The 26,729-nt window shown below is 53.9% G+C and overlaps 2 protein-coding genes across 3 annotated transcripts in view; one reads left to right on the top strand and one right to left on the bottom strand.

The window, feature by feature from the left end:
* Positions 1-19,904: 19,904 nt before the first annotated feature.
* NKX2-4 (NK2 homeobox 4) lies at positions 19,905-21,981 on the top strand. The gene is made up of 2 exons (XM_053938347.1): positions 19,905-20,294; positions 20,410-21,981. Exons 1-2 carry the CDS (start codon positions 19,931-19,933, stop codon positions 21,051-21,053), a joined length of 1,008 nt encoding a protein of 335 aa, XP_053794322.1. The 5' UTR covers positions 19,905-19,930; the 3' UTR covers positions 21,054-21,981.
* A 1,558-nt stretch (positions 21,982-23,539) lies between these two features.
* The window catches only part of XRN2 (5'-3' exoribonuclease 2), a 32,681-nt gene continuing 29,491 nt past the window's right edge, over positions 23,540-26,729 (bottom strand). For both annotated transcript variants that reach the window (XM_053937191.1, XM_053937190.1), the window contains exons 30-31: positions 24,249-24,295; positions 23,540-24,043 (exon numbers count right to left, since the gene is read on the bottom strand). In XM_053937191.1, coding sequence (XP_053793166.1) covers positions 23,995-24,043; positions 24,249-24,295 — 96 coding nt within the window. In that variant the 3' untranslated portion in view covers positions 23,540-23,994. The remainder of the gene's footprint in view (positions 24,044-24,248; positions 24,296-26,729) is intronic.

Consider the following 26,729-nt stretch of genomic DNA (forward strand, 5'->3'; position numbering starts at 1 on the left):
CTTCAGGGTCAGCCCTCTGGGGATGCGCCGGCGGCCCAGGCAGGCCAAGGGAAAGGGTTAACACGGGAAGAACCCCCACAAAAACTCGGAGAAGGAGGGAGAAGAGACAAGAGGGAGGCAAGGCGGGGCTGGGCGACTCTGCCGGGCTCTAACGGGGACCGGGACCAAGCCCGGCCGGGACCGGGCGGGCGCAGCCCTGGCTCGGGGCGGGTTGCGTTAGAGCAGTGGCTCCCTCGCCCGCTCCTGCGGCTTTCAGGCTGCGAAAGATGCTTCAAAAACCGAAAACAAATCCAAACAGGCTTTTGTCAGGAGCCATGGGGCCGGAGCAGCGCCCGCCCCGTCCCGCGGGGCTGAGCGGCCAGGACGGGGCAGTTCAATACCAAAGAGACGATCGGTACCGGCCCCGCAGCATGCCAATTTCGCAAAATCCCGGCCCTCCAATTACCCGGTCCGCAGCGCCTCGGCCCCGCCGATCCCGGCGCTCCGCTCCACCCCAGCGCATCCTGCGCCGACCACGGGTCCCCGCGCAGCCTCCGCGCCACCGCTGGGTTTTTTTATCTTTTTCGCACATTTTTCCTCCTCTCTTTTCCCATCCCTTCTTCCCGGGCCTCCTATCCCCAAACCACTGAAGCTCCCCGCAGCGGCGGAGCAGCCGCGGCTGTTCCGCGGGGCAGCCGCTTCCAAACCCTGGGGAGCTCCGCTGCTGTCCCAGGCCCGAGGGGGGACACAGTGCAGGGACGAGTGTCGGTTTTCCCTTCTCCAAGCCCAGCCTGCGAGCCAGAAGCGGTCAGAAGGAAAACTGTCACTTTTTTCTCCTTACTTATTTTTTTTAATTAAAAATAATTCCCCATTCCCCCCCCCCTTCTTCTTTGTTTTTTTGGTTTGGTTTTGTTTTGTTTTGTTTTGTTTTTTCTCTCCTTCCCCTCGGGCTGTGCTGAGTCTATCAAACCAGTTGTGTGGCCCTAACCTCCGTGGCCTTATATCTGCCGTGCTGCTGGACCAGTCTATCTTAGCACAATATACAGTAGACTTCAGAGAGCAGCACAATGGGGGAGGCAGGGAGGTGAGCATGTTAGAGGCGTGCATATTAACGAGCCGCAGCCAAGGAAGCCAAAGGAGCCGGCGAAAAACCGGGAGAGACGGTGCGAGGGGGGGGGACGTCCTCTCTGAGCCTCGCCTGCCTCGGCCTGGGCTGTTTTTGGGGCTCGGCATTGATGCGGAGCGCGGAGTCAGGGAGCGGTGTCCTCCGCGTTTTGTTCGGGCTGTCACTCGCGCTCATTGTTCGGCATGTTCTACATGTTGTATCCCATATGGCCAGCTGGGCCGGGGACCCCTCACAAAACCCAAATTGTGCCCAGCTTTCAACCCCAGCATTGTTGTCTGTGAAAGGCAGGCGAATTAAAAATTCGTGCTATATCTATTCTGGGAAAAAAAAAAAAAAGGAGGGGGCGCAAGGAAAAAGAATCCCGCTCTCTTCCCTCCCTCTCTGCTCTCTTTGAAGGCCAACAGAGACTCTCCTCTTCTCCCAGTGCCCGCTGACAAGTTTCTCTCTCATTTCACAGGAAATTCCCCCCACCCCCCCGAAGCCCCGAGCGCGTCCCCTGTCAGGAGTCCGCGGAGCTGCGCTGCGCGGCCGCGCTGCTGCGCGGAGGCCGGGGTAAAACAAGGCTGCATTGAGGGTGGGCTGGGCTGCAGCTGCCGCCTCCCTGCGCGGCCCTGCCGTACCGCCAGCCCGGCTGGCACGTCCCGCTGCCTCCCGGAGAAACGGCCCTTTCTTCCGCGCTCCTGGTTGTACAAGGCGGGCCGGCTGAGGGAGAAAGGGAGGGAGGGAGAAGGAGAAGGAGAGGGACGGACAGAAATTAAAAAGAAAAAAAAATAGGGGAAATAAATTTTAAAAACAGCAAAGAGAACGGGGGAGAAAATAACGAAAATGGGAAAATAAATGAAGAAAGAAAGAAGAAGTTTAAAAAGGAAAAACGATTAATAAAAAAAAAGAAAAATGGGGGAAAGAAAATAGAAAAAAGGGAAGAGGGGAAAAAATAACGAAAAATAAAAGAAAATAAAAAGAAGAGAAAAGACGAAGAAGAAAAATATAACAAAAAAAAAAAAAGCGAAGGAAGAAAAAATAATCTGAGAACACAGAAGAAGAAAAATAACGGATGGGAAGGAAAATAGGGGAGAAAAGAGAAAAAGACCTGGGAGAAGCCCCCAGCCCGGGCATCCTCCGCGCCCCAGGCGGGGCGGGGGAGCCCAGTGCTGCGCGGGATCGTTGTGGTGTCCGGAACTGCTCCGGGCTCGGAGCGGGCCCGCAGTGCTCGGACGAGGCTTCTCCGAGGAGGGTCTGGCTCCTCCGGTCCCCGGCAGCCCCGGCGAACCCCGGGAACCCGGCCAGCCCCTCTCGGCCGCCAGGGCGGGGCTGGGTCGCGACACGGCCCGCGGGTCGGGATTTGGGGCTCTAGCGGGCGGTGGAAGCTCAGTCCGAGCTTCAGGCCCCGCTCCGTTTCCTTTCCCAGTTTTCTCAGTTTTCCCAGTTTTCCCCTGCGGCTGGATCTCCGGGACACCCCGGTCCCCGCGGAGCCCGACGGTGACTTCCCTCCGTCCCCTATTGACTGTAGGGCTTAGGCGGCAGCGCTGTGGGTTTTTCGGGGCTGCTCGAGGAGCTGCTCAAGGGGAAGCTAAGCCAATATTTACCAACCGCGAGGGCAATTCTCGGCGGGGTTCATTAAGGAGCCGGGGGGCCTGGAAGGGCTGCGGGGGGAGCCCCGGGGGGCGTCCCCGCCTTGGCGCTGGAGCGGGGAGACGAGGCTAGACCCTGGGCCGTGTTCCGGGAGATTTGAGCCGGCTCCCCCGCAAATAACAACCCCCAAGCTCCTCGAAAAGCATCCCTGGAGGGGTTTCTTGCTTTAAACGAGCGGCTGGGGTTGGTTTATTTGCCGAGGACCGTGTTTTTTGCGGCCCCACGAGCCCACGCAGCGGCCGCGGGGAGGCAGCAGAGCCCCGCGGAGCCCGACGCAGGACGGGGCGGAGGCTGAACTGTCCCTCCGCGCCCCCAGGTATAGCGGAGCGGGGGACCCCGAGGCTCTGCGTCCCTGTCCCCACAGCACCCCCTCCCTTCCCCCCCCCCCGCAAAGCCGGGAAGGCCGCGCGGCGGCGCTGCTGGATAAGGCACGCGCCGTCGGGGCCGCCCCCGGGACCCCGTGGGGAGAGGACCCTCGCATCGCCCGGTGACACGGAGAGGAGGGACGGGCCGCTGGAGGGATGGGACAGGCCCCCCAGCCCCTGCCTCGCCCCGCTGCAGGAGGAGCGGTCTTAGCCCTAAGCCGACGGGCCCGGGGACATCGCTTTGAAATCCAGCGCAGAGCTCAGGGCGTGACGAGGTCTGGCCCCTGATCCTCATGGAGGGCAGGACACCGCGGCAGCAGGGACTGGTGCCACCCGTCAAACTCCCCAAACCCCCGAACCCCACCTTTGGGGCAAGCAGAGTGTCCCCAAACCCCGGGCAAGGTTTGGTGCTCAGCACTCGCCCTTTCCACGGCGGAAGAACAAACAAACCGATGGCGAGGACATCGTGGAATTCCGGAGAGCTGGAGAGGATGAGGCAGCACATCCACGGCTTCCTCCCGGCTCTCCCTCCCCACAGGCACGGGGACAGCTCCCTCCCTGCAGTGGGGACACTAGGGACACTGGGGACACTGGGGACAGTGCAGCCTGAACACCCAGAGGGAACCAGGCACCTGGGCATGACAGGTGAGTGCCTCAGGACAGCCCTGTCCGTCTCCCTCACCAGGTGATGCCTCACTGAATTTTGGGTTTATTCAGTGCTGGCGAATTTACTGCATTTTGCACAATACCGTTAATTAACGGTAATTATGTAGAGAATCAGGGAATTTCTGACGAGAGAGACACAGGAGAGACCCCTCCCTTCAGCTCCCCCACGGCCCTTGCAGGCAGCAGCCTCTCTCTTTCCCTCTCTCACTCCCTCTCTCCCTCCTGCCCATGGCCGGTGAATGTTGTCCCCGCCTCCTCTTCCTCCCCAATACTTAAATACCCAGCAGACTCAAAGAACCTGGGATGCTTCAGCTGCAAAGGACAAGCACTTGATCGAGGGTTGAAAAAAAAAGAAGAGGAGGATTTAAGGCTGCGGAGTGGTTGGGTACAGCATCCTTCCCTCCCACAGGCCCCGCAAGTCTTACCAGGCACAAAACTCAAAGTTTGTCTGAACATATTTTATTGGGTCATACAAAGGTTTGGGCATTTTCAGTGGGGTTCATGCACTGCCCCTGAGTTCCACTGACATATCTGGGATTAAATCACCAGGAGTCACATCCGTGCTCTCAATACAAAACATCACAGATCTGCTGGAAAACCCAAGAGCTCAGACAAACCTCCCTGGGATTGCTCCAGGTTCACTCGGACAAACTGAGTGCCTTGATCCTGCCTTGGGATCTGCTGCATTCTGTGGGATTTAGCCCCAATTCGGGGAAAAAGTTCTCCGTGAGATAAAAACTGCAATAAATAAATTGTGTCAAATCATGCTGTCATCGCCTCAGATGACATCTGGCCAAGCAGCTCAACTATTTCAGGGAATAAAAATAGGTTTAAGAAATGGTTGTGTCTTTGGATGTGCAGGGATGGATCTGCTCCTCCCCACTACCTGTGGGATGCACCACTCCCGGCTCCTACACACACATCCTTCAGGAAAGAGGTGTCAGAAGGAAAAGAGTTCAGCTCTGGTTGTTCAAGAGTCTAAAAAAAACATTCCTGGAAGATTTCCCCCATCATAGAACTTCCCAGCTGTTATCCAGACATTATTTCTCCCCTTTTCAGTCAGAGTTGTCTGACAAAAAGTCACTGACTCCTAAAAGAGGTGAAAGCACCACACAGGATTCTTAACCCAAAATCAGGCCAAGTGATCCAGCCTCAATAAACTTGAGATATAAATGGCCATACATTTCTCACATCCTCAGAGATGTGTCTCCATCCTTTGCCACACAACGGAGGAGCTCTTGGCAGCACATCCCATGGATAACACAATTCCAACTCTCCTTGGTGCAGCCCCTCCTGAGGGCAGGTGTTCCCCAGGGATGCAGCAGCTCAGGCCATGAATGGCTGAAGGCTTTGCTCATCCTCTTCCTCCCCTTTATGCTTCCCTTGCCATTCCAGTGGCTTGGGAGGGGCTGCAGCTCTCCTTCCACAGCCTGCACATGAGCTGGCCTGAAGCATTTCAGAAGGAGCCGCAGTTGTTTTCTTTTTCAGAAGGAGCCCCAGTTGTTTTCCCAAAATCCCACAGCAATTCCATGAAAGTGGTTTTGGAGCCCCTTTGGCTGAGGCAGGTGTAAGGCAGAGTCCATGGGGTGAGCCCAGGGCTAAACCAGTGATTCCTAGCCCAGCCTTTTTCCTGCCCCAGGAGCAAGAGGAGACGCTGGCCCACATGTATCCAGAGGCGCTTGGAATTCCCCCAGAAGGGAGAGAGGCCCTGGCTGCGCATCAGATCCATCATAGGTGAGGAAGGGAAGGGATCAGCAGCGATTTCGGACACAAACCCAGATCCAGGTGCTACCATCCCAGCCCTCCTTTGCGCCCCTTCAACACCTCCCAGGGGGTGATGTTGGGAATTCCCTGCCACCCACTCCACCCTCATGGACCCTTGGCCCCACTGGCGCTCGTCCATTATGGCCATGCCAATCTGTGTGCGCTCCTCTGTGTGAGATCCATGGATTTCCATGCCCAAGGGAAGTGCTGGCAGTGCCAGGCACCTCATCAAGCTCCTCCTGCCACATTGCAGCCAGGATGGAAACTCCTTGTGCAATCCTAAATATCCAAAACGCCCAAAGACAAAGGCCTTAAAGGGCAAAACTCCCTCCTGGCTCAGAGGATGCTTTTTAAGCTATGGATAAATGTCCCTCTCCCCTTTGATGTCCCTCTTAGAGTTAGGGAACAGCTGGATGAAAACCCATGACAAAAAGGAATTCAGCATTGTCATTAGTGGTGACTTGGGGTGGCAGCTGTTTGCTGTGGGTTTCAGGCAGCTTCTTGATTGGTCCATCTCAAGTGAGGCCACCTAAAACTCCATATTAGACAGAAAAAAGGCAATGGAAACATCCCCAGCTTTTTGTATTTCAGTTCTCTCAAGGGTTTCTGAATGAGGTGAAAATAAAACATCCCAGAGCCATCAAAGAGCAAACTGAGCTGATTGTGGTGAGGAGGGAGGGAGAGAAGGAGGAATGGTCACTCAGTGTGTACCCAATACCCTCCTGGCGCATCCTGGAGCACCCCACAGACAGTAAATCCAACCTCCCTTCCCACACAAAGTCTTGGGAAAATTAATCAATAAACAGATCACACAGTGTATCTAAAAAGTCAGAGGAATGGTAACACTGGCAGTCACTTTGCCCTGGTGGAGTCCATTCAGGATAATTTTTTATTCTCCTCCTTTCCTCTTGAACACAGGGTTTGCAAATAATCAACAAATAATGAATGCCTGATAATGGAAGAGCAGCCTCAGTGCTGTGTGGTCCTGCCTGACAGAAATCTGCCCAAAATTTGGCCTGTCCAAAGTCCCTCTGGAACACAGCAGTGGCTCCCAGCTGGGCCACACAGCCACATCAAAATGTTGTCACTTCCAGTGCCAGCAAAAGTGTTCAGCAGGGATTTGGCGATGCTGTGGCAGTGGGGTACCAGCTCTGGGAAAACCCATATGACATCCAGCTCCATCTATCCTGGTTTGTGTGGGTGCCCAGAGACACCAGCTCACCTTGTTTGCCTTTGGGAGATTTTGACTTTGGAAAATGTGTTGTTTTTTTTCCCTGGATCTCCTAGCACCTGTAAAGGGATAAATCCAATTCAGTGGTGTGCCTGAAGCCATCTGGCTGGGCACATCATCGGGTTTTTACCACTGGCATGAAGAAAATAATAAATAAGCCCAGATTTTCCATGTGGCTGTTGCCATTGTGCTGGGATTAAAACAGGAATCTGGGAGCAATCCCTGTTTAGCTTCACCCCATTGTTCCAAAGCCAGGCTCTGTTCACACCCGGAGGCAGGTAAGGGCAGAGAACAGCACCTACCTAGGTTTGGGGTTTTCCTACTCCAGCTCAGACACAGGGGACCTGAAGAGCTTCGTTGTTCCTGCTCCCCAATTGATGATAACCATTGACTATCAGACAGGGAGAATTCCACATGCCCTTCCAGCAGCTCCTGCCCCTGGTCACCAGCAGGGACACTGGGGACCTCTCCAGTGCCCCATGCAAACAGCATTTACGCCTCTAAATACTCAGTCTCTACTTTCTGCAGCTTGATTTTAAAGGCAATCAGCAGCTTTTCTCCTTGCCATTAATAATTCATGGGCCACTCCAGATAGCCATCAAATATATAATCAAATTAAGTTAACGTATCTTGAGGTTTGCAACCCAAGGTTTCCTGCCTCAGCCCACAAGATGCCTGCCTCTGTTTGGGTTGCCACTTAATCACTGCACAATATTTGTTTTGGCTTGGTTGCATGTTAGGAGAGATTTATTCCATCCCATCTGGCTGCAGTGTGGGAGTCAGCAGGGGGAAAAGTTACCCTTAACTCCTCCACTGGCTGCCTTAGGGACCTTTGGGAAGGAACACCACAGTGGAGCAGCTAAAAATGTACCAGCTACTTGCTCTGACACATTGTTTATCCGTACTGTCAGTTTTTAAGGAATAACTCCCACCACTCCAGGCTTCTTCCACCTCCTGAGCTGCCCACACAGCTCTCAGAGGTAATTGCACTCACAGCAATCCCAGTTTTGTCTGTGTCCCTTGAAATGCCCCAAAATAACGACGAGGGTTTAATCTGCATTTATTTGGGATGATTTCAGCATCGCTCAGCACACCTCCCAGGGAACTCAAGAGGAACAAGGAGCCCATTGTACCTCGTGTGCCACACTCGAAAGTCCATCAAAGCCAGCGCCAACCTGGAAGAGCTTTGACTTAAGATCCACTGGAAAAACTCCCAGTGACTTCAGGAGACACTGAATGAGGTGCTCCAAGGAGGATAAGCCATGCTGGTGGTGACAGGCTTCATGTTCATTGCCATTTGGAGATGGAACAAGAAGTTCTGAGAAGCCACAGAGGCAACAAAACAGAAAATATCAACAATAAACCTCAACAGCATTGTCTGTAATCGAGTATGGAATGACTGGAGAGAGCACTAAGTGCTTCCCAGATCTGTCTTGAAAACTTCAGAATTAGGGAGGGTGAGAGCAGAGAACTCACACACAGAGCTGAGTTTGCCACAGCTTGGGCACAGAGCAGCTCCCTGGGAGGGAAAAATGAGAGCAGGGAGATCATCAGCCCAGCCCAGCCCCACCTGCTGGGTGAGGCACAGGGGAGGAACCAGCCCCAAACCAACAAAAAGTAGCAAGGCAGGTGCCCCAGTACATCCTCCTGAGGGACCAGCACCTTCCTCAGTCAGCTTTGCATCCAGAAAACTGCCTGGGAAACATGTTATCCTTGGAATGCTTGCGCGGGGTCTCCAGCCAGTGCCTGGGGGGGAAGAAGAGACAATTTCAGCTGTTACTTCAGAGGAGGGAAAGCAGTGCCAGCAGGAGAGGAACCACTGAGCAGCAATGGCACGGGAGGAGCAGTTTTACTCTTCAAGCGGCATCTGAAGCAGCAAGGTTTGTGTTTCTGAAAATTCCTGGCACCCACTGTGCAACAAAAGTCACTCCATGAGACTATTCCCAGGCTCCAAGCAGAAGGGATATTAATTGCCACAGAGACACTTTTCCCTCCCATCTCTGGATCTGCACTCAGTGGTTCCTGCGCTCGGGAAATTGCTGCTCTCTCCCGATTAAGTGCTTAATTGTGGCCAGAGCTTCCTCAAGTGTTTCCAGCCCTGAGCTGAAGTCCCACTTCAAACACATGCCGTTATTTACTTCCTTATCAATTTCCTCCCCGGGAATCCCTTCCAAAGGGTGCCTGAGGAGCCCTGGGTGCATCCCTGTTCTTCAGGGAGCCAAGTGGAGAGCTGAGTGCACCAAGAGACAGAGAGCTTGGGCTCCAGCAAGATGTTTTCCTTCAAGGAAAACCCAGACAAAACCAAAGGAATTTAACCATGATTTTAGCAGGTGTCCATCCCTGGGAATGCTCAAGGCCAGGTTTTGAGAACCTTCATTCTACTTGAGGCAGTTCCCACCCATGAACCCTCCAGGATCACCCACAGCTCTGCAAAAAGTTTCTGGCCATGGGGAAAAGCTGAGGTTAAAATCCCTGGAGGCCTTGCAATGGTGGCACCAGCCCCAGCTCAGAGCTGCTTAATGGTTAATGGAATAATATTTCCATCCGCTGTAGATGAGAAAAGATAATTACTTTCAGGGTTTAGCAACCAAATGTGTTGATCCAAATGTAATCTCAGTGTTTTAGCATCTGATTATTACATCAGAAACACAAATGTCAATGGGTTGCAGCAACTGAGTTGTCAGAAGGGGGGAAAGGAAGATGTGTGACTTAAATCACACACAAGGGGAAAGATGCCACCAAGGGACTTTTAACTTGAGTTAACTAAAAATACTCTACTTCCCTGAAGCATTTTGGGAGTTGGGAGCTCATGTTTTCCCTCAGTGATCCTTCTGCTACACCCAGAACAAGAGACAACCAGAGGCGACAACTGTGGGTCATTCCCTGCTCACCCAAACCAAGGATACAAATCCCAGATGGCTCATTCCCCACAGGAAGGAATGGCTGCAGGAATGTTATACACTGAAGGTGCTTTGGTGCTTCCATCCTGGATCTTTTTTCTGGAATTCAGCTAGCACCTGTCTCTGGCATCTTCTGTCATCTCCGTGGGCCCAGCTGGGCCTATTTGTCTCTGCTGTCCCAAACTGCTCTGCTGAACCCAGAGAACATTGGAGAAGTTTCCTTTCCAACCCAAATCACCCCAAAACCTGCAGCAGCAGCCCATTCCTGAGGCAGTTTAGACAGGAGAGGACAGGAATCCCTCTTCTCCAGGAATCCTGTTTTCCAGGAATTCCTTTTTCTCCCTATCCCAAAAGCATCCAGCACACACAGGGACCAGCACACGACATTAACACGAGTGTGCTGCCGAGAACCAGCTGGAATTGTGGTGCTTTGCTGCTGAACAAAGCCCTTGCCTTGATTTCTCAGCCAAGTTCAAGTTCCCAGCAGGCTGATCGTCCCCCACTCCGTCCCTGAAGCACCCAGTGCTGTATGGAATTTTATTAAATTGCCAGCACGGGTGGCCGTTCAAAGTTTGTGTGGCTTGATGTGATCGATGGCAGCAAAACAAAGGAAGAATGGAAGGGGGAGGGGGGCACCCCTGTTTGTTAAAGCTTTTTCTTTTCCCTTTTGAATAAAATGTCAACTCCATTATATAGATGTCAACTCCATTACTGCAACACTCCTGTGGCAGCCTCAACATGGAACTATCTGCTAATAAAACAACTTTCTCACAGGGGGAGCAGAGGGCAAGTTACCTGCTGGAGGTTCCAATCTGGTTAAGAAAATTCCTGTTTATCTCTGCAGGCACAAACACCATTTCCATTATTCTGCTTTCCTCCTCGTCTTTGTCGGCCCCAAAGTAAAAACCTGCTCTTGTATCCTGATGAGCTCGCTGTGGTCACGGACCTTTCCTCGTTAGAGAAGGTGGAAAATGGGGAGAGTGGTGCCTGGTGTGCTGGGAAAAAATCTGGGTTAGAATTGTGGCATAGTCTGGGACTGAAGGTATCTGAAAGGTCCCCTTGTTCCAGCAGCAGCCCAGGTGGGAAAAACAGAGAAGCAGGTTCCTGGCGGTCCTGCTCCAGGGGGATGTGCTGCCAAGCCCTCTGAGGGGGGTTTGGGGACAGGTGCCCTCCAAATCAGCAAGATCTGCCCACAGGCGGAAGGTACCATAAGCACCATCACAAAAGCACTTTCAGAGAAGCCCCTGGAGGGGTTTGGCACGCTTGTGTGCCTGGGAAACCAGGATACACTTGAGTAGAGAATTTGGGAGTGTGAAACTGGGGACTCCCATCCCTTCACAGCTCGTTTGGAATATAAATTATACTTTTAAACAACCAGGAAGGCAGGGAAGCCCCTCAGCCTTGCCAGGCATCGGTTGTGAGAGGCTAGGGCTCCTCCCTCGCTCTCAGGTTCACTAGCTGCACACAGCCCCATGCAGACAGAGATGAGAACATATTTAGAAAAGAATAAAGAAACCCATTCCATGACAGGAGTTGTTTAGATAATTGATTTCCCTTGGACTTACAAGCACTAAATAACAGCCAGTGAGTCACATCTCCCAGATAACCTTTTCCTTCAAATCTCTCTTCCAAAGGATTGGACTTTGACAGAGGTGTCTCTGGAGTGCATCTCTGGCAGGCTCTGAGACAGCTCGTAGGTAGGACCTTGCTGAGAGAAGGCTGTGACAATTCCTCAAGCAAGTATTTTTCCCCCACTATCCTTTGCATAGAGAGAGCTAATTAACTGCCTGCCAGGTTCTGCAGATCCAGGGCGCAGAATGAAGTAGCACAAATGTCATAGTTAATTAGCAGTTTAACGCCAGAATGAACACGGCAAAGGTGCTGTGTCAATATTCCAGCACTGGGTGGGGAGCGTTCCATGTGCCAGGCACTGGGGCAGATCCAGCCTGGACAGCAGAGGGAATTTCTTCATGGAAAGGGTGGTTGGGCATTGGAAGTGCCCAGGGAGGTTTGGAGTCACCATCCTTGGAATGCTCAAGGAAGGACTGGAGGTGGCAGTCAGTGCTCCAGGTTGGGGACAAGGTGGGCGTCGGGCACAGCTTGGACTGATGGGCTGGGAGGGATTTTCCAACCTCAGTGGATCTGTGATCACACTACAGAGCCCCAAACTGTTGGAAGCTCAGCTGGAATCACCGAGAAATGAGTAATAACCTGTCATGTCCCCCCAGGAGCTGGGCAGGGACAGCCCATGCCAGGCAGGGATCAATCCTGTCCCTGTGCCGTCACAGGGCATGTCCAGCCCCAGGCCTTGCTCTTTCCCAGGGACTGTCGCTGTTGAGTAAGAAACAATACAGACTCACTAGAAGTTTGATTTGTATAGCATCTCTCTCCGCTTTACTTCGAATTTTCTTTTTTTATACATTGTTCTGATACAGATAGACTAGATTGGTCAATTAATATATTTCACTTGATTGGTTAATTAACAAAATGTTTTTTAAAATAAACAATCTTTGAGAAAAACAGGAAAACAGATAGTAGGAAGACAACACTTGCAGGTTGTTTATAATAACAAGCTATCATTGTTTACCTCCCTAAAGTCTCACAAGCTGATTCTGGGAAAACTCAGTTTTCTCGCTCTCTGACCAGGCTGTCACATCTGCAAGGGACAACATCTATCCTACCTCTCCCTCGTCCACCAGGACCTTTTGTTTCCCTATTTTTAGTGAGAATGACTCTCTGAGTGGCCACCAGGCAGCTCCCAGCCCCTCTCCCAGCCCACCTTGCAGTGGGGACAAGGATGTGTTTGGCACAGAGACACAAAGCTGTCACACAGACCTGAAGCTGTCACATACCTCCCATGGGCAGCAATTCTTTTCCCAGGGATGGAAGAGGGGCTCAGCAGCACAGAATTACCAGCTTCCCCCTGGACCAAGGTTGACAGAGCAGGGGTTAGACCTGGGGCAAGCCCAGCACCAGACATGCCACAACAAAATCAAATCAATTAACATCATCGAGGCTGGCTCCTGGCAAGAGCCAAAACCCAAGAACTCCCTGAGAAAACTCTCAGCCCTACCCTTGTTCCCTGAGCAGATGTTCCCAGTGCTGGTGGGCACTGGGGAGTGTATCCCACATACCTGGAGCCCAGCAGGGGACAGCTCCCCATGGGACACCTCAAATCCTGCCCTTGCAAGATCCACAGCCCTGAAAGTAAAAACCCAGGGCTCAGGCATGATTCTCAAGGACTCCAGAGCAGGGCAGATTCCTGCAGGAAAATAAGAGTGAGGACTTACAGGCATCCGTGTCTCCTTCCATCCTCAGCTCCCTCAGCTCCACTCTCTTCCCCATCCACTGTGGGAGATCTTCAGGGGGAAAGAGCAAACGAGGGATGAAGTCCCTCAGCCCTGCATCCATTTGGGATCATCCTGCTGCCAGCGTCGGGCTGTGCCAGGCAGGGAAGGCAGTGCTTTGGGTTATTGAAATGCCACTCCTGCCTTGAGGAGCCAAGTCCATGGTGACAAACAGCGCTGGGGAGGCGTGACACTGACGGGTCAGAGCCAGCACAGCAGCACTGGGAGGGAACAATGAGACAGAGCAGGAACTCGGGCTGTGGGAAAAAGGATGGCCTTGAGGAGGAGAAAACGCACAGCATGCAGGAGAAGGTCCTTAACTTCCAGTTTCCTCTTTTTTTTAACCTAATGAAGTCTTTTATTAACCCCATCTGGAAGAGGCCAGCACCTCTCCAACATGTGCTCGGGGGCTTTGTTCAAGTGTGAAACTTCTCCGCTGTTTTTCCAAACATGGCTTATTCCAGCACTTCAACAATGGGATGTTTCCAGGGATTTCTGTCCCCCCAAAGTGCTGACTCCTGCAAGTGAGAGCCCCAAAACTGTGTTTCAGTAATGTCCATCAGTCATGAGGGACTGTGCACCCTAGAGTTCCACACAAGAATGCTGCTCCTCGTGACGGAGCAGCGGATTCCCAAAGCTGGGAAGGCATCAGCAGGGCACTCATCCTGCCAGTGCCTCCCACAGCCCAGAGAGAATTTCCCTGTGGAACAGCTTTGGATCCCAGCAAAGGTGGCTACAGCAGCAGGGATTTCTGTGGAGGAAGCCTGGGAGACATCTCCCACCACCACATGCTCATTTGAGAGCAGAACTCGTCTCCTTCGGGGCCACATCCTTCACAAATCTGGTTTAACAGACTCCTCCTGACCCTGTCTTGTCCTACTCTGTTATTCTCAGCTCTGGCCATTCCCCATCCAGGATCTGTATCACTTCCATACCAGGCTGTTCCACAAACCACAGGATCCTGTCCCACAGCTTCCCTGGGTCCCTCAATCGGATTTAAAGGATGCCTGTGTGGTGTTTCCCAGCCCTGCATGGTCTGGAGCTGCTGGCAGGACCCAACAGAGCTAGGAAGAGTCTATATCCAACCATGGAGAATTCAGCAGCATGAAGGGCCAGCCTGGGGCTCAGGGGCCCTTGGCCAGGTCCTGTCTTGAGGTGATCCCACAGCAGGACTGGCTGTCACACCTCAGATCCCACAGGTTTGTCCCAGGTTTATCCCACCTCTGCCATGTCTGGGCTCCAGCTCCTTCTGCTCCAGTGACAGGGAGCAAGCCCTGAAGCTGCTCCTCAGTTGCCACAGGCAAGGGGATAAATATCCCAAAATCCCAGTTGATCCCCATTTCACATCCACAGCTGCACCACTGGACCATTTTCCCTGGCTCTCCACATCCCTGGGAAACGACACATTCCCTATTCCCCTGTCAGGTCCTGCACCCATCAGACACAATCCTACTCTTCAGGGTTGCACAGAAAAGAGGGATGGATTTTTCCTCCAAAAGAGGGAGTTTCTCCCCACTTTGGTGCTCCTGGGCCCAGAGTCACTATGGCTACTCCTAACTGTACATGGAATATTGCTCTGATTTTAGAATTCATGGAGATTATCCTTCAGAAAGTCTCTCTACTTCATGACTTCCTCACACTGTATCTAAACACAACCCAAATTGAGGTTTTTCCATCTTTTTATTTTCCTCTTTCCCAAGAAAACCCATGTGCTTGTCTGGGGGTTTGTGGGGATCCAGCTCTGTAAGGAAGTGAACTTCCCGGCTGGACACAGGCAGCCTCTGGCTCCCTTGCCGTCCCTGCCAGCACAAGGATCTCTCCTGGACAGCAGAGGCACGGATAAAGATCACCCCAAGTCCCCAGCAGCAGCACAGTGTCCTGGACATGCACTGAACCTAGCTGCCACAGAGCATGGGGATGCTGGATAACCCTGGAAGTGCTCCAAGCCAAGCTGCATGGGACCCTGGCAACCTAATCTGGAGCTGGCATCCTGCCCATTGCAGGGAGCTTGGAACAGGAGGGTCCTTCCAGTCCCTTCTGTCCCAAACCGGGCAGGAATTCCATGGTGAACCCACAGCCCAGGCCAGGTAAAACCCATGGGAAAACATCCATGGGCCATGTGGAAGGTCTCCCATTCCAACGGTGGGAGCAGTCACAAGCAGCACAAACCAGGAGGGAATTTAAACCTGGGAGCAACTCAGGAGCCTGGATTTTCCTGGTGTTCCTTCACCCATGCTGCAGCCACAGGGAAAGCCACCCTTGTTATTCCTACTAATTAAACTGGGAAAACAATATGGAATGAAAAAAACAGCCTCAACAGAGGGAGATAGGCAGTGGGCCCAGCACAAAGGAGCTGGTGGCATATGCTGCTGCCAGGCAGGAATGGGGCAGGTGTTAGGGATCGAGGATCAGGGATCGGGGATTTGGGATCAGGGATCCAGGCACAGAGCACTGTGGTGCCAGAGAAACACCTGTGTTCTGTTATTTGAGGAAAAGCTGGAGGAGATGCCTCAGGAATATCACACAGCACCTGGAGTATTTTCTGCCACCTCAATAATTAGGAAAACCTTAAAAGCAGCTCTGGGATATTTAGCTTTTCTGCTGCCCGCACTGGAACCTGCTTTGCTCCCATCCACACACTTTTCCCTTTCCAGAAACTTTTCCCAACTGGATCTGAGGACACAAGACTTTTACCTGGGAGCTCAGTAGCTGGAAACACCTCCTTTCATAGGCAGGATGAAAGCTGGCTTGTCCCCTCTCCGCCACCCAAGCCCCATGGGAAAACACATCCATCCAGCATGCAGGAATTCCAGGGAAGGGTGTGTGACACCAATATATTTATTGGCGGGGGCGGGGGTGGGGTGGTTATCCCAAAAAAGTCGCATAAGGAAAATCTCCAACCACAAGGATAAACATTATGCCATGACAGTTATCATCATGTAAAGAGGGGCAAGGAACCCTATGGGTGGACAGGGAGGTAACAGCCCCTAAACCTGACTTTAGGGTAGACCAGACCTGTTACAGGGTCTCCTGGTGCGGCCGTGCCACCGCTGACCATTCTTGGTAGGCATTCCTGATGAGCATTCCTGCCAGGCATCCCAGCCCGCAGTTCCTTGTTCAAGGCTCGACTTCCCCAGGCAAGGGAAAGGCGGCGGCCGTAGGAGTGGCGGTGTCCCTGTGCCGGGTTAATTTCTGGCCTTCCCTGTGAACAGCACATTTAGCGCCACTTCAAACTCCTAATTCCGGGGTTTACGTGGAAATGGTTTTAAAGTGCGCTGGAAACCTCGGGTTCCTTTTCCAATCTCGCGAAGTCTTTAGAAAGCAATTCCTTAAGCCTCCATTTCCAAGACCCTTTTAATCTCTGCAAATTATTGGTGAGAGCTGAATCAAGGCAAATTGCCACCACAGTGCTGTCACGGTGTAAAGAGAGGCCACCGCTGATTATTTAGAGGAAACCATCGCTTTCGGGCCGAGAAATAAATTAGCATTTATACTGGATTATTGAAAACCGCCCCCCCAAAAATCAGCCTCTATCTTTGTGTCAATTGTGGCTCACCGAGGTCAACACCTCTGCTGTGACAAGCACGGGCTCTCGCACAGCAAAGGACAACTTATGTGTGGAAATGAGTCCCGAATGTGTCATTATTATCTGGGAGACAGGCCAGGCTGGGAAATAGCATCTGCACTCCTGGAAATAACTTCTGCACAGCCCGGGATCTGGGCAACCTTTAGTGGAATGGGGGTAATAAGGGAGCAGGGAAAATCACCCCCAAAAATTAAAACCCAAGAGTTTGGCTTCTTGGCTCTTTGCTGTTGCATTTCCTATGTGTTTGGGTTTTGGGCTGTTTTTTTTTTTTTTTTTCTTTTTTTTTTTTTTGGGGGGGGGGGTTGTTGTTTGGATTTTTTGGTTTTGTTTTGTTTGGTTTGCTTTGTTTTGTTTTAATTTGCTTTTCAACTACTTCATTGGAATCTGCAGCATGATCCTCCCAGGGTAGGGAAGGAAGAAGTCCTGTTTTGTGTGGAACATCCAGGTGATGGAGGGTTAGGTTAGAGAAACATGTTCTATAAGCAAGAAAGATTTCAAGACTAGGGGGTTGTTTTTTTTGTGAGACATTTGCCACATCAAAAGAATCTTCTTTACACCCACCACCGAAGTGATGTGATGCTTTTTATCCCAAACATCACGTTATGGATGTGGGGAAAATTCTGCAGTGTTTTCAGTGCAAAATGGCCACGAGGCGTTTTTCTGGCTGCATTTCTACCAGCTACAGCTGGGCTGTACTTCTCCTTGGGCTCCATCAGGGGATGCAGCGATGTCTCTGGCCCCAGGATAAGGGCGAGTGGTGTCTTGGTCGGCAGGGGTCTGGCTCAGCCCCCGCTGTGCCCCAGTGACCTTCCCCAGCCCTCAGGAGCCTGTGCCAGCCCTGCCACCAGGGAAGCTCCACATCGCTCCTCATCCCAGCTCCGGCAGCAGGATTTGGGGGCAGCTGTGGTGTTCAGGATCCCTTTTCCCCTGGCTCCCCCTTCCTGGGCTGCTGTCCTGGGGCACCCTCACTGGATTTTTCCCCCTGTGCTCCAGGTGCACAGTCCAGGGTCCTGGTGTGTGCGCAAAGGCTGTGAGCAGGAGCTGGTACCACACCTGTCCCCTGAGTCCCTACAAACCACCTCGTTTGTGCCACATCCCAAAATCCCAGCTTACAGGGCCAGTCTGACACAAACAGGACCAGTTCCTCTCAGCCCTTCACCTTATTCTGTCTGGTATGTCCCCAAAGCAGCACTGATGCCTCAGTGAGATCCCAAACTGCTCCAGTGGCTACATCCCTACAGCACCAGGAGCAGCCTCTCCCTTCCCAGAGGGAAGCAAGGACACCACGCTCTGCCATCCATCTATCTGTCCATCTGTCCGTCCATCCATCCATCTGTCCATCCGTCCATCTATCCATCCCCAGGGCACAGTTCCTGCTTTGCCAAGCTGCAGGTTCCTGCCAGAGCTCTCTCCTTGAAGGGCTGGGGGGCTCCAGCCTGGTCCCCTCTGCAGGGCCCCCCACCCCAACAGCACACGGGCACCGCTGGGTCCGAGGAGGAGGGAGGTTTCAGCAGCTCCTTCCTGGCCTGTGAGCCCCAGAAAGGAGGGGACTTGCTCCAGTAGGGATGGAAAACTCCAGGTGCCAAAATAAAACAAAAAAACAAAACAAAACAAAACAAAACAAAACAAAACAAAACAATCAGCCTTTGGAGAAAGATTAATGAAGAAAGAGCTGGGCTCAAACACGGTTCAGCAGCTCACTGGTACCACTGGTGACACTGATGGCCCCCACCCCAGGGACAGAGCTGTGTCCCACCCTGGGCTGGGTTGCCCTGAGGGGCAGTAGTGTCCCCAGCCCCTATGCTGCTCTGCTGCTCCCACAAGGATGTAGAGAGGCTTCTTTTTTTTTTTTTTTTAATTTTAAAAATTTATTTTATTTTGAGCTGGGGAGGGGAAGAGAAGTGCAGGAAAAAAGAAAAAGATGGAGGTGCCAGGAATTCTGCCCAAATGGTGGAAAGATTGCAACCGAATAGAACTGTCGGGAAGGCGGTATTTGGACGGCAGTGCGTGGAGATTTGGGACCCGTTTAACTCCTGACCCTCGCCGGGGTCTCAGAGTTTCAGCGTGGAGCACAAAGTTTAAAACGCAAAACTGTGCTTGCTCTGTTCTTTTATTTTTAACAATCACCACAGAGCTGTAGGTGCTTTGCCTCCAAAAAGATCAGGGAAAATATGGGGTTTGAGAAGGGAAGGGTTCAGTCTGGAGGGTGTGGGATACCCTTTGCTCCCCAAAACGGGCCTCAGTCCCCGCAGAGGGAAGCCCGTGCACAAACACCGGCAGCAGCTCGGGAACCGGTGCCGCTCTGGAGGGAGGCTGCTTACTGAACACACCGAGTTTTATCAATTTGTGGGGAAGGCGCAGCCCCGCGGGTCCCCGCGCACGGCCCGGGCGCGCCTGGGTGCGCACCCGGCACATCTCCCCGCGCACAGGCTCCGCCCGCCCCGTCGCGGCGGTGCCCGGCCCTGGGGAGCTGGGGACAGCTTTGGCCGCGCGGTCTGGCTGCTCCCCGGCCTCTCAGCCCGGCAGAGACCCCGCTCAGCCCCGCGGCCCCGGGAACAGCCCCGCGGCCCCGGGAGCGGCCCCGCGGAGCTGCCCCGACGGGCGCAGAGTTCCGGGGCAGGAGCCCTGCAGCCGCTTCCTGTTGCGGGGGAGCGAGTCCCGCAGCCGGCCCGGACCCCGCCCGCGAACTCGGGCTGCCCCGGGGGAGCCTTTCGTTGCACCAAAACCAACGAACAAACGAAGAACGACCGAAAAAAAACCCGAAAACACAATCGTAAACGAAGCATCAGCCCTAAAGGGGCCCCGGTGGCCTCGCACCCCGAGACAGCGGTTCCGAGGGGCCGGGATCGGGGCCGGGCGGGAGCCGTGCAGCGCCGGGGCCCGGCGGGAGAAGGGACAAGGCTGCCCGGCTCCTGCCGTCGGGGCCGGGCGGGAGCCGCGCCGCCCCGGGACGCTCTGCCCGGGGGTGGCTGCGCACCGTGGAGAGGGGATCGGGGGAACGGGCATGTACTTACGGGCAAGGGTGGCGGGGCCGAGGCCGCTCGGAGCCGCTTTAGCGCTGCCCCGGCGTGGCCGGGCTTAAGAGCCGTCGGGCGGGCGCAGGACAATGGCCGGGAGGAGGGGGCCGGGGCCGGGGGCCGGCGGGAGGCGGGGAGGGGCCGGGGCCGCCCGCCGCCGCTCCGCCCCCCCGCGTCTGGCGTAAACCCGGCGCCGGGCTAAAAGAACCGGCGAGCTACCGGCGCCCGGGGCTGGTGGCCGCCGCCGCGGACGGCTCGCCGGTGCCGGCGGCAGCGCTCTGCCCGGCCCGGCCCGTCGCGTCCCGCCCCGCCGCGCCATGTCGCTGAGCCCCAAGCACACGACGCCCTTCTCGGTCACCGATATCCTCAGCCCGATGGAGGAGAGCTACAAGAAGTTCGGCGGCATGGACGGGGCGGGCGGGCTGGGCGCGCCCCTCGGGCCGTACCGCCAGGCGTCCGTGGCCCCCGCCGCCGCCGTCCCGCAGCACGTTCCCGCGGGCGCGGCCGCCTATCACATGCCCCACGGCGTTTCGCAGTTCCCGCACGGCGCCGTCGGGGGCTACTGCAACGGCGGGCTGGGCAACGTGGGCGAGCTGCCTGCCTACCCCGAGGGGATGCGGGGCAGTGCGGCGGCGGGCGGCGGCTGGTACGGGCCCGGCGGCGACCCCCGCTACTCCAGCAGTAAGTGCGGGCGCAGGGGGCGCGGCAGAGGAGGAGGGGGGCGGCCGGGCGCAGGGGGAGCCGCGGCCCCGACGGGGCGGGCGGCGTCCGGCGTTGAGCAGGCCGTCCCGCTCAGTCTCCAGGTTCATGGGCCCGTCGGCGGGGATGAACGTGGCCGGCATGGGCGGCCTGAGCGGCATCGCAGAGGGAGCCAAGGCCATCGTGCCGCTGCACGCGGCGCCGCGGAGGAAGAGGCGGGTGCTCTTCTCCCAGGCGCAGGTCTACGAGTTGGAGCGGCGCTTCAAGCAGCAAAAGTACCTGTCGGCACCGGAGCGGGAGCACCTGGCCAGCCTGATCCACCTGACCCCCACGCAGGTGAAGATCTGGTTCCAGAACCACCGCTACAAGATGAAGCGCCAGGCCAAGGACAAGGCGGCCGCCCAGCAGTTGCACCCCGACGGCGGCGGCGGCCTGTGCCAGCAGCCCTCGCCGCGCCGCGTGGCCGTGCCGGTGCTGGTGAAGGATGGCAAACCCTGCCCGCCGCCGGGCAACGGCACCCCGGGCCCCGGCCCGGTCGCCCCCGCGGCCCCCGCCGGCGCCGCGCCCGCTGCGCACCCGCACCCCGGCTCGCTGGGGCAGGCGGCCGACCTAGAGGAGCTGTCACCCAGCCCGCCGGCGGTCAACGGCCCCGTGGCTCCCCTGGCCCCCCTGGACTCGGCTGGCCTCGACTACAACGGCGGCATGGTCAGCCCCAACCTGCTCTACGGCAGGACGTGGTAATCGGTGCGTCCCGTGTGTGTTCCCCCGATAGCCCCGCTCCTCCGGCACCGGACGCTCCGCCCTGCCCGGTGCCCGCGGGGATCGCCGACGGCCGCCCCACCCCCGGTCCCCTCCCGGCCTCCCTTCGAGTTTTTTTTAAGTCTCTCCTGGTTTTGGACAAACGGCCCCGACGGCAGCGCCGAGTGCTTGCGTGAGTATGGGTCAGTGTGAATGTGTATGAGTGTTGGTATGCACGCGTGTCCGCGCCTCCGTGTCCCGGCCGCCGAGAGCTCCTCCCGACGGAGCAGGGACAACCAGGGCAGTGCGGGGCTACGCTCCGGCCTGGCCCTTCTCCCCGGCGGTAGCGCAGCCCGGGAGCCCCAGCGCGCACCGCGACAGCCCCGCGGAGCGCCACAATATTCTGAAGCGCAACTCATCTCAGCCGAATTAATTTCGTGGGGATGCCCCGAAATGCCATTCCGTTCTTATCTCCATACGAGGTAAATTGAGTCGCAGCTCAGTTCAGGCGGGAGCCGTGGCAGGAGAGCCCTGGAGCGCCGGTTCTCGGATTTAAGGGGAAAAACCCGTTTTTCTCGTTGTTACTAAATACCGCGCAGTTAATGAATGCCCGTGCGTGGACGCGGCGCGCGTCCCGCGGAATCACCTCAAGCCCCCGGCCCTTGGCTCAGCTCCTGACGAGCTCAGAGCCCTGCGGAGGTGACGGAGAGCCCAGGGATTCTCGGGGCTGGACCCCGCTTCCCGCCGGGATCGGACCCCGCAGCAGCCGGGGCCAGAGGATGCGCTGCGCTGGAGCGGGGTTTATCCCCGCATCACATTCCGAGGAAATCCCGCACGTCGGGAAACGCTCATCGGGACTTTCCGGCAATTTTTCTTTTATTTTTTATTTTAATTTTATTTTAAACAATAAAAGGAAGCCTTGTTCTCACGAGTCAGCTGCTTCGTTCTCGGTGTATGGACTGAAGGACAACCTCAAAATCCCTTTTTCTGCCTCCCTGTCGGCTGCCAAGAATTGAATTCTGTGCCCCCCACCCTGCCAGGCTTCCCCATCCTTGGGGAACCCGCTGAACCCCAGCCCTGGCGGGGCTACCCAGCCCCGGAGGCTGCTCCACTCCTGGCTGTGCCACGAAGGAACGATTCTGAGGTGGAAAATCGGGATTTTGGCCTCTGCAAGACCACAGACCCGCTCCCAGACCCCTCCCCAAGCCCCATGCGGGAACCTGGAGAGGAAGGAAATCTCCACTGTTCTTCTGGAAAGATACTCCCTTCCCCTCCCGGCAGGTGCCACACAGAGACGACCCCCCGCCCCAGCTCCCTCCCCTTTCCATGAGGGAGACTTTCTCCCTGCTGGGTCCCACGGGAAATGGCTCAGTGTCCGGAGTGGGGCTGAGCCCAGCCTGGTGAGCGGTTTCCCCCTCAAATTCTGTTAAATCTAAGGGCTCAGCTCCAGCCTGGGAAAAAAAAATTGTATCTGTCAGAAAAACAGCCTGAGGAGCTCCACAGGGTTGCTGTCCCAGGGTGACCCCCAGGCCCTTCAGCAGCTGGAGGCACAGGCAACTGAAGCAGAGCCCCAGGAAGGATGGTGCTGCCCGGCCAGGTCCTGCATCCCAGCCCTGCATCAGAGCCGAGGAAACGAAGCCCCCAGGCCAGTGTGCTGCTCTGAGCATTGCTCCAAGGATCTGAGTGGGCAGTGCAGCTCCCAGGGCCCAGGCTGGCTCCACTCGGGATCAGACTGCAAGGGGGTGAAGGGCTGGGCAAGGTGAACCCCGCAGGGATGACCTTTTCCCACAGCAGCCCCCCAAATATTTACCCAGACTTTTTGTGCCCCAAAAAATAGGAGGAAGGGACAAAGCCACCAGCATCAGGGTCCATCGACCTTTGGAACATAGGTGACCCACCCCACTCTTTCCTCCAGCCCATTCCCATGAAAACTCGCCCTCAGAGCTGGTTTTGTCCTGCTGAAAAAACAAAATGGCTCTTTTAGAGCATCCCAATCTTTTCCCAGCCATGGGAGAAGGCCCTGGGGAGGGCTGGCGGCTCCCAGCCCCAGCAATGCTGCATCACAATGAAGAATTCTGCTCCACCTTCCATCACTTGAAAATAATGAATCCAGGCTGATGATTTCTTCCTTCCAAGGTTAAATGGGGCTGTCAGGGCTTTCCCCCCAGTTGCTAGTGATTAACACCCAGATGATTGGAAAGAAGGGAGCATCAAGGAGTCGGGGCAAGAGCAGGGCTGGGAACTTTACTGATTTACACAATACCTGGATTTAATGGCAAAGTCCAAAGGGAAAGCTGAACTAGATGCTCTCCTTGTTTTTTTTTTTTTTTTTTTTTTTTTTGTTTTTTTTTTTTTTTAATTAAACAAAGATTTTAAATGCTAGAGATTGGGAGGAATTATTTTCCAATAAATCAACAGGAATGTGTGCACACAGGTAAAAGATACAAACAGGCTCTGGAGGGGGCTGGAAATTAACCAAACGCCACTGCTCAGAATTTCAAAAGCCACTTTATAAAGCAAATAAAAATATTTACTGATTTGGTACACTCACACAGAAAATCCCTAGAAAGAGTGCTAAAAACAAATGGAATTTCTGCCCTTCGCAGCCATTTTAAATTAGGTATCAAACAGACAAACCCACGGCCCCTGCCTGGTTATGCCACAACAAAACCCACAACAGAAACAGGCACATATCAAAAAAATTGAAATGTTTTACTTCAGAGTCCAAAAAACCAAAGGAAGCATCTGCCAAGGAGCTGTGTCTTTCAATACTGCTGGATGCCTGCTGGGTCTGCCCCGAGAGTTCATAAAATCCCATTTCTGGGCATTCTTTCCAACTCTATGTCTGTTTTCAGGCTCTTATGTGTGGAGTAGAGGATGGTTGGAGTTCAGATGTTTGGAGTTCAGATGTTCAGGCAGGCAGCACTCGGCACAGCTTGGATATTTAAGGACAACAATGCAGCACTCCCACCTCATCCGACTCTTTCCAGTCCCTCACAAAAAATCATCATCAGATCCGTTAGAAATGTGCACATTTAAAACAGGCATTCATTTAAAAACTACAGGGATGGTGCTTAACAACTTCATTTTTTCCCCCCCTCTCGCCCCACAAATAATAAAAAGAACAAAAGCAAAAAACCCGGACGTTTTCCATGTTAAAAAAAAAAAACAGGAGGCAGGACCTAATTCCAGCTGTACCTTCCTGCGGGAGGTGGGAGCGGGTAGGGCCTCCCAGGGCCGTATGCCTGCAAACAAACAAACAAAAGCAAGCATTTATTTTTGGGATTAGCAGCACGAGTAAACAAGTGGGGTGAGCTCGAGGTGCCATACGGAACAGAGACAAAACATCCTCTGCACGGAGAGGTGCCAGGGGCAGGGTTGAGCATCCCTCATACGGCTGTGGAGTCTCCCAGAAACACAGGCTAGGGCTGGATCCCCTGGTGCAGAGCAGAGCTGCGCAGCACCAGCTTTGGAATCCCAAATAAATCTACCTCCAGCCAGCATCGTGGGCAAGGGTCTTCCCACCTGTGACACCTCTACTGTGCTCTGTCTGCAGCAAAGGAACAAATGTTGGAGCCAGGGACATGGGGCAGCTCACACTCAGCATTTTTACACAAAAGTATTTTAAGGAAAAACGAAAGCTGTATTTGTTGCAGAAGTATTTGTTTGCTTTAATAAGAGGTCAAAGAGATCCAAATCCCATTTTGGAAATAGCTCCAAATTTGCACTTAAATTCAGGCATTTGGTACATCAAGTATCCAGGGAAAAAATCCATTTGAAAATTTCACAGAGCCCCCCTGAAGCATTTAAAATGATTTCCAAAGCTGGTATATTGCAGAGACCAGCAAGTTAATTAAAGGTGATGCACTGACACCAGCTACAGGCTTGGTTTGGTCTTTACTCAGGGATTTTGGGTGTGGAGGGAAAAAGGGGCTTCCTTCCTTTAAAAGAGAAATCTCTTTTCATCACAGCACACGGCAGTTGGGATAACCACGGAAACCGCCAAGCCGGTGAGCAGACCTGCCAGGGAGGCTCTTGCAGCCTGCCCATGCAGGGAAGGTTTGTTCCCAGGCTTGATGAACTCAATTAAAAAGGAAACAAGTTGGCTACATCCCTTAAAACACTCTTCCAAACCATCAGCAGGGAAGGACAAAGCGGAGGTCTGGGAGCACTGCAGCAGCCGTGGATGTGGATGTTCCGTTGTGTGCTGCCCTGGGCTGGAATAAAACTGCCCAACACCTGCACCACCCCAGCAAGCTCATTCTTTGGTTCTCTGGGAGAGCTGGAAGGCAGCAAAGCCCCACCCCCAAGGAGCCCCCCAGATCCATCGCAGCTGCATTAATTTTGTAAGCACTCTGTGGCAGCGCGTTTATTAACCTCTTCAGACCATGTTCTGTATGCTGTAAAAAAAGAATTCAGAGGTGAAAGGGTCCAAAGATAATTATTTATGCTGCTACATGTCACCACTTCCACTTGAATCCCTTTTCAAGGCTTTAAAGCTTTGAAATTTTCAGGCAGCAAGGCCACATTCAATGATTAGGCTGGCACCCTAAACCCTTTCAGGTACTTTTTAATTTCACTCCAGCCTCAAAAGAATAATGACATCTGAAAGTTCATTTAAAAATAACAAGAACAGAAAAAAAGCAAAAAAAAAAAAATTAAAAGCAGATAAACAGTTGCAGCACAACTGCAAGGGGAATTTTTTAAGGAAGCAAATTCACTGGAGCTAAAAGACTTCTGCTTAATCATGAACTCATCATGTATGTGAATAAAAATAAAAAGGGTTGTCACTGCTAGGTTTAATGTTTTCTGCACCCGCAGGTGGGTCCATGCCAGCACTGGGGGAATTCTGTTCTGGGCAAGACCCCAAAATTACCCAGGCTGTGGATGGGGAATTAACAGGGATACCCTCCCTGGGCCCCCACTGCAAACCCTGCTGGGAAACCATTCCCACTCCCCGTCATGATTCCAGCTGTTGGGCACAACAATTTAAGGCTGGGAATTAAGTTCTCCAAGCACAGATTCCTTTAACAGGTGTATCCTGCCTGGGATGAAGGGCAGAGCAGGGTGTGCCATGGCAGACAGACTTTTCCAAGAGTCCATTTCCCAGACTAATTAAACCCTGTACAGACTCCAGCAGCACAAAGATCCTCCCTCAATTTTTACCCAGGAGCACAGCAGCCCCTGCTATGGATTAGTGCAATCAGGGATTTATTCCGCAGGCTCTGGGGTTTTGGGTAAACCTGTATGGCACAAAATGAAAGATTTCTGAAATCTGATCCTATCAATGCACCTCATCCAAATTTAAAATGTATTTTAGAGCTCCACTGGTTGGGTCAAGGTTCAGGCCCCATTATTTCCCTGTGATTATGAACCTTGTTGTTGAGTTCTGCCTCCAGTCACAACCCACTGCTGGCAGGGTTTGTACTGGTGCTGTGCCATGTAACACACATCTGGGTACTGGGCAGGTGAGCAGGCTGGGAGAGAAAATTAAAACGAGGAGTGATTAAAAAGTGGCTTGTCCTGAGCTGAATCAGGCCCCAGCAGAAGGCACATTTCCAACAGTTTGTGCCTTAATTTCCACATAAAGGACAAGGCAATGGGGTTGTTACCTCCTCCTCCCTGGGACTGGTCACTAACCTTCCCACAGTTCTGATTTCCACAAACAGCAGTAGAACT

Source organism: Vidua chalybeata, chromosome 3, assembly GCF_026979565.1.
Source record: "Vidua chalybeata isolate OUT-0048 chromosome 3, bVidCha1 merged haplotype, whole genome shotgun sequence".
Lineage (NCBI taxonomy): Eukaryota > Metazoa > Chordata > Aves > Passeriformes > Viduidae > Vidua > Vidua chalybeata.